Source organism: Zootoca vivipara, chromosome 12 (assembly GCF_965207765.1).
Source record: "Zootoca vivipara chromosome 12, rZooViv2.hap1.1, whole genome shotgun sequence".
Lineage (NCBI taxonomy): Eukaryota > Metazoa > Chordata > Lepidosauria > Squamata > Lacertidae > Zootoca > Zootoca vivipara.
In genome coordinates this window covers 12,507,065-12,514,744 of record NC_142595.1, presented here as the reverse complement: position 1 = coordinate 12,514,744, position 7,680 = coordinate 12,507,065, and the positions used below count along the sequence as shown (strand labels likewise).

The 7,680-nt window shown below is 46.3% G+C and overlaps 1 protein-coding gene across 4 annotated transcripts in view; it reads left to right on the top strand.

Moving 5' to 3' along the window:
• The first annotated feature begins 5,321 nt into the window (after window positions 1-5,321).
• The window catches only part of ADAM11 (ADAM metallopeptidase domain 11), a 65,212-nt gene continuing 62,853 nt past the window's right edge, over window positions 5,322-7,680 (top strand). For all 4 annotated transcript variants that reach the window (XM_035134765.3, XM_035134764.3, XM_035134762.3 and 1 more), the window contains exons 1-2: window positions 5,322-5,744; window positions 7,123-7,340. In XM_035134765.3, coding sequence (XP_034990656.3) covers window positions 5,678-5,744; window positions 7,123-7,340 — 285 coding nt within the window. In that variant the 5' untranslated portion in view covers window positions 5,322-5,677. The remainder of the gene's footprint in view (window positions 5,745-7,122; window positions 7,341-7,680) is intronic.

The window sequence follows — 7,680 nt, the reverse complement described above, 5'->3', positions numbered from 1 at the left end:
CAAAATTCACTCATTCCTCTATATTTTGAATTCATGGAGAGCATAGCTCCATTGGTAGAACATAAGACTCTTCAATCTCAGTGTCGTGGGTTTGAGCCCCACATTGAGCAAAAGATTCCTGCATGGCAAGGGTTCCACTCTCCAATTCCATGAATCTCTGCTTCTCTATATGAATATCTCGCACCCTTGAATTCCACATTGCTGTTAAATTGGGAGTCTACTCTTGCAGTATTAATATATAGGAATTAATATATCGCGCTTCGAGAACCCACAAAATGGTGACTTCCCAGGATCCTTTGCAAAAAGTCTGTCTTTCGCTCCATGGAGTCAAGGTTTCCCCTCAAAGTATCTGCCATCGCCACCTATTGACTCAAAAGAGATTAGTTTCCTTCTCCCTTTATATTATTACCGTACTTGAGTACATCTACATCAGATGTGTGAGTTGAGCTATATTTGCTTTGGGATCCTCTCAGATCGGAGCAAAGACCGTTAAACGTAGGTCCCTGATGAAGAAAAGAAACATTCTAAGCCAGTCATCTTTATATACAGAGTTCTTAAAAGTTCTCGTTTCCTGACCTTACATAACCATATCTTAAATGTCACAATAGCTGTCCTAACTTTTAAATATATACTTTAAGGTTTCCCTTGTCTCATTTCTCTTTGCCCCTCCCCCCACCTCTCTGTCCCTCAGAATCTCAAACTCATTTCCCAACTGCCACACTCCTCCAGACCCTCTGTTCACTCTCCTGTTGTCAATCATTTTCTCACTAACATTTCTGTCACAAAACCATCTTGCGGCTCAAAACCGATCAACTGCCCAACCCTGTGTAACATCTGGCAACTTTTATGGTGGGCATACTGGTATCAGAAGGTCAAAAATGCTATAACGCTGCCCAGCTTTTGTAGACGTCTCCCTCAAATTGTGCTCGCCTCAGAATTGAATGCTCTGCTTTCCCCCCTCCATATCTTCTTTGTTGTTGTTTAGTCGTGTCCAACTCTTCTGTAATTAGAGATAACTTATGCTATGTATGCAGGTTGAACAGAGCAAAGCCTCATGGGTGGAAATTCATATTTCACCCTGCTCACAGATTTTGACAAAAAAATAATACACGTTTAAATCATTACAGGAGAAATGTATCCTTTCAGCAGGAGTGTCATGGCAGAACGTAGAACATGAGCATAAAGCTGAGGTAACGTTTGACCCAAATGTGCTTAATGCAGTGGACCCACTGGAAATCCAGCAAACGCTTGTATTCTGTGATGCACAACAAGCTAATCCCTAATTTAGAAATGAAATTAGATTCCGGGAAAATGCAGAGCTCAAAATTTCAGGTAGTGTTTTGCAGGCCTGCTGTATGCAATTTCAAGTTTCCCACATTGGATATTCCCTTAAAGTTAATCCACAGGACGTATTGGACACCGGCACCGTCTAAGCCTTGGGGATCCAAACAAATGATGAGAACTGGTGGTATAAAATCAGAGTGAAGTCATTTACTTTGTTTTCACAGCGCCCGGTTGTTGCCTCTTTTTGGAAAGAGGTTGAAAAAGTAGAATGCGTTTTAGTTTTGGATAGCACTTCAGAGATTACTGATAGTTGGCCTACGTATCATATAAATGGGGACCATGTGAGGGGGTGGTTTAGCAAAGCTGTGCTGACAGCCTAAAATAATAATCTTGAGGCGCTGGAAATCTAGGATGACACCAAAGATGGAAGGGTTGGATGCATGATCTGCTGCGCTGGCTGCTCATGAAAGGGTTCTCTGAGAGATGGGGGCTTCAAACAGATTTGGGGTGGATTCATAGAATTGTATGCAGATTAGCACTAAGGAGAGAGATATCACACAAACCAATATTTCTGATACACAAATTGACATCACCTCCAAAGGTGCACTCTATTATAGTCTCCCGAGGCAGATGGATGCCAACCAATGATTAATACTAATATTTTAAATTTTCCATTCCAATTTTTGTTTCTTTGGGGAAGTGGGGATGGGTTATGTTTGGGCCAATGGGGAGGCTTGGGTGGGTGTTGGGGGAGTGAGTTTTAGGGTTGCCAGACTCAATAGAGGACAGGACTTCTGTGCCTTTAATTGCCCTGCTCTCTTTTGAGTCTGGAAACCTTAAAGAGAAACCAGCAGACCCTTTGCTTGGAAATTAAACAAAGGGTCTGCTGGTTTCTCTTTAAGGTTTCCAGACTCAAAAGAGAGCAGGGCAATTAAAGGCACAGAAGTCCTGTCCTCTATTGAGTCTGGCAACCCTAGTAAGTTGGGATGTATTGCATGCTATACGCAAAGTTATCAACAAACTGTTAATGAACACACAATCATGTTGTGGTTTCTCACATGTCCTATTGCTGTATACTTGCAGCCAAAATGGAAGTCTATAAAAGCCATTCTTAGACAGAACCTTTGCACTTTAAATGCCCTGCACTTTTTAGAATAGGGCCTGCCGCAACTTCTAACGTACTGAAACAAACCAGTCACATGTGGTGACTTGTAGTATAGTAGAGTTGGAAGGTACCCCAAGGATCATCTAGCCTGACCCCCTAAAATGCAGCTGTTCCATACGGGGATTGAACCTGCAACTGTGGTGTGCTAATAGTCAGAGACTAGTAAACTGGCAAAAGGTGATTTAGGAGTTAGCAGGTTTGGGCTCTGGCTGGAAAGATATGATAAGCCATGAGTTTCACTGGGCCAGCCACTATCTGAGCCTAGACTACCTGATGGCACACACTAAAGTGAGGTGCTTTATGCTCATGTTTACCACCCTGAGCTCAGGTGCTGTACCTGCTGACATTCTTCTCTGGAAAAAGTTTCAGCGCTGCAGCTTGTGTTGCCACTCCATTATATCCTGACAGTAAGAGCTGTTCGACAGTGGAATTTGCTACCAAGGAGTGTGGTGGAGCCTCCTTCTTTGGAGGTCTTTAAGCAGAGGCTTGACAGCCATATGTCAAGAATGCTTTGATGGTGTTTCCTGCTTGGCAGGGGGTTGGACTGGATGGCCCTTGTGGTCTCTTCCAACTCTATGATTCTATGATATCATTAAGGATGGACCATCCCTTAATTAATGGAACATGTTAGCCCCCATAGTGCCCAGAAAACAGATTACACCAAATGTTCCATCCTACAGTTATACATTTGTGTCTCTGAGCACGTGCAAATTACCTTTCCCTCTTTACCACAGAGTACCAACAGACTGCCCCTACCCAGTTTGGATTGCACAGGAGAGGGTACTCCTAATAAACTTCAAATCTCACCATTTAGAAATTTAAGCACTACCATAGGGTGAGTTGGAGGAGGGACTTCGTATTGTGCATTCAATTTAGCAACATTTGATTTGTGCAATTAATGGAGAGACTGCCTTATCCCTTATACATTCAGTGGATTGCTGTGGGAGAGTTTCTCCTGCAAGTTCCAAAGATCTCAGAAGCCCACTCTGCAATAACTTAGAGCAGGGCTTTCAATGTAGCTGCCCCTGTTCTGTAGAACAGCATTCCCTGGGAGATACAACAGGCCCCCACTATCTGCAATTTCTGGAACCACCTGAATACATTTTTGTTCTGACAGACGTTCCGAGCTGGATAAATGGGTCTTAACCACAAGTGTCTACTTTGCATCATTTTAATTTTAAATATAAAATTATAAAAAATAAAATAATATAAAATTTTTTTTAGTGTACATAGCCTTGTGATGGTTGCTTAGAAGGCAATTAATGAATTGATGATGATAATGATTTCAGTTCACTGCCAGACTTCCTGAAACTATTCAGGTGAACGTAGAATTCGATCAGAAGGTAGAACCTAAAGCCATTTAATTTGTCCCCTAATTCCATTCCCATGTTTCAAGACAGGATCTTCTGTCTGCCAACGCATATCTAATCAGCCCACACAACCCTAACTGTGGCATGATAAGACAAAGAGGTGCTGTTGAAAATCCACCTGGCAGGAGACCTAGCTCCTCAAGCAGGTGAATGGAGGTATATGCTTCAGGAGAACATATGCACACTAGGCTTGCTTACCAATTTGACTTGACCCTGTAGTCTAAGGTTACCAGATTCGGGGACACTTTTTTTAAAAAGAGAGAGCGCCGCTGGGCATTCGGCCATGTGGCTGGACGCTCTCGCTCCCGGCTCGATTTGGGTCGCGGGGGGGGGGGTCGGTCAGTGGTTCTCCCAGGTGACGCAAGGGCATCCCCGGTTCCCCCTTGGCAGTGGCAGCCTCAGCAGCCCAGAGCAAGCCTGGTAGTGCAGTTGGCTCTGGCTGGCTTCAGGAGCTACTCGCTGCCGTGGCGCCCGCCATTTTGCCTCGCCGGAAGACCCCATATGATGATGTCTTGTGCCGTTGAACCAATCAGGCAACATTCATTCCCTACTAATAAATCTACGACACTTAACCGGCCCGGAACAGTCTACCAGAGAGAAGGTCGCCGGCCATGGGACAGAAGGACATCGATTAATGATAACCCAGCTTTTACCTTGGGTTTTAATAGGTTTAATAGCTTTTATTGGTAACCATATATGTAATGCATTTTTGTTAGTGTTTGTCCTTTTGATGCTATGGCCTGTCGGCTACGCAAATAAAGTTTGATTTGATCTAAGACACTTAAAATATAAATCCAGGGACATTAAATGAAATCTGGGGACATTCTGGGGACGGATTTTGTCCGGGGACAGATTTGTAAATCCAGGGACTGTCCCCGGGAAATGGGGACATCTGGTAACCATACTGTAGTCTATAAGTACATGAGGACTATGCAAGACCACACCTGATTTGACTGACCTGGCATCAGCTACCAAACACTTCCCCATTTCTTCTAAATAGGTCATCCTTGCTCCTTAATCCCAGATACGTTGAACGAAGGGGGTGAATTTTGGTGAAAACTACAGGTTACCCTGTAATGATGGTAGGCACTCTGCGTATACTCAGAGGCATTCTTCCTCTCTTCCATGTTCCAGTGCTGAATCTCCAATTCATCCCGAGACCTGAATCAACTTGAGCTCCTGGCCTAATCTTCCTGAAAGAAGAAACAATTCCATGATTTGGGAGCGTGTATATTCCGCCTTGATTTCCACCGGAGTAAACGGGTCTGATTTGCCTGTGTGCATGTGCAGAGAAGGTTAGTGTGTGCACACCCTGCCTCTCCCACCCCCTGCTTTTTGCTGGTTCCTGCTGCCTGTCCATACAGAAAGAGAGTAGGAAGGGGGGGGGGAGAGAGCGACAAGAGACAGCTCTTCCATGCTAAAAAGGCAGGAGGGAGGGATCTTTGCAGCTCACGTGTCCTTTCTCTCCTTTGCCTCCCCCCTCCCCAACTCTCCCCATCTCTCTCCCTCGCATCATGTTAGACTCTTGTATCCATCACTGCAGAGCCAGGATGGAGAAATTTCCGTATCCTCCCTGCCCGTTCCTGGCTCTTCACCGGTTTTGATTTTGCCTCTGCAAAACATTCTCATCTCTCCTTTCTCTCTCTCTTTCCTCTCCGCTCCTCTTCTGACCACCTTCCTCCCCTCAGCAACAATTCCAAGCAGAAAAAGAAGAAAAAGAAGGAAGAGAGGCAAGGACCAGGGAGTATCCCAGACTTTCAATGCAAAGCAAAAGAAAAAGAAGAAAGGGCACTGAGACCTGTCTTCCTCGCATGCTGTACCAACTGGTGCCAGCCCTGATTCCGATTATGAAGGCATTATGAGCTACCCGCTACAGAACTGGGTGTTGTTGACAGCCTTCCTTTCTCTGCTGCTTTGTCATTCAGGTGAGAGGAGCCTCTCTTAGCTTTGCCCCCCCCCCAACAACAACTTTCCCCAGTCCCTTCCTGAATTGCATTGGGGCAGAGGGCATCGTATGGGGCGGGGAACCTGGGTACCAGCAGGTTGGAGCTAACAAAGGAGTGGGAGTTACAATGCATGCATCTCTCTGAGCTAACTGGGAGCAGCATCATGTTGCACCACCGCTGCTCCCCTCTCTCCCAAATAATACATGGTTGCTCCGCACCGCCTTTTTGAACGGGGCACTTGAAAGGTGTGGAAGGGGGTGGGCAGGTGGGTTGCAATTTGTTACTTGTAAACATTCCCCGAGTTGGCTGGGCACCCCTTCCCCACAGTCACATTTCTACACCCACCTCGCCAGTGCTGTGACTGCAGTCTTTTCTGCTGCATAGACACATTTTTCTGCAGTTCCTTCCAGCCCTAAGGTGGAGATGGTTGAGCAACAGCTGGGGTGGACAGCGGAAAATATCTTGTCAGTTCTGCCTGGGAATGGCAGGGGTGGAAGAGAGAGTTGAGGGAAAGGGGGGGGGCTGATATACACAGCTTGGGCTCACATTTCAGAGGGGATGTGTGGGTTTGGATCAGACTCTGATCACGAATGTATTGCCGAGTGTTGTTGGCCAAAAAGGGTGGGACACTGACCCCCAAACTGCTTGGGAACAAGCCCAGGCTCAGCCCTAGGTGTCTATTTATGTCAGGGCTCCTTAAGCATGTGAAGAGTGCATTTCCATCAGCACTGAACAACCAGAACAGTCCTGCACAGATCCAGGATTTGGGGACAGGGCATGCCATTCAAGGCATGCGGATTCTAAAAATGCTTGAGCCCCAGCACCCTTTCATTTTGAGAAACTAATAAAAACACTCATCCAGAGATGCTCTTGCAGGGAGTATACCCAGAACAATACTATGCCAGCCTAGCTAAGGGCCTGGCAATGTAGAGTTTGCAAATGCTGAGATGGTTGGAGGGGCCCCATAGCCCTTGTTCCTTTGGTATGTAGGCCTCTCTGCCACATGTTGAATTAATTTTGTATCCTCCATGGCTTGATCTGATGAGAATTTAGGCCCCCAACGTGTCCTGGGACAAACCTGAAGTCTGGAAAGGAATGCATCCACGCATGATTTAGAATACCTTTCCTTCCCCACCAAGTGACCTCAACCAACCACCATTCCCCTCTCTGAGTTTATAAGTAAGTGTTTTCAGATCAGAAAAGGTGACCTGCAGACCGGCTGCAGCCCCTCTGCCCGCTTTAGCTGCTCCTCTCAGAAATGAAGCCCCAGCTCATCAAGTCCTCCCTCCTTTCCTTTATCACACCATGATTACTGGTTTTGCATTTATTTCTTTTCTCCCCCCTTTCCTTGGAGTAGGTTTTGTAAAAGCGGGTACGCAACCTGGCGATTTGCGGAGGCGGGTCCCGAATGCCAGCTGGCACAAAAGATGGGGTGTTTCGGAAATCACCCACCCCACCAGGCTAGTGGGGCAGAGTTCCGGGGGAGAGGTCCAAAACCATCAGCTGGACACCAGGGTGAGAAAAGAGCCTGGCAGCAGCGGAGGAGCAGGAGGTGGCGGAAAAGGAGAAAGCCCTGTAAGTGAACCCTGTCTCTCCATTTCTCTTTCTCTCTCTTTTTTTTTTAAAGAGGAAGACATTGTCCTAAGACTCTTCTTAACATTATAGCAGGGGTGGGTGTGGGCGGGGAGAGCAGACTCCAAGCTGTTCTGTGAAGCCAGATGGTATGCATGCACAATGGTTGGGTGGCAAGAGCTGCTTCCAACTTTTTAATAAGATACTGTTATGCAGTGATGATCGGTGACAGAGCAGAGCTGCCTGGCCTCTTGGGCAGTTTGAGCATTTGTCTAGGAAGTTTGCGAGTAGCCACATGTGCATCTCGGTTGGCATTCCCCATTGCCCATCTGGCTGTAAGGAA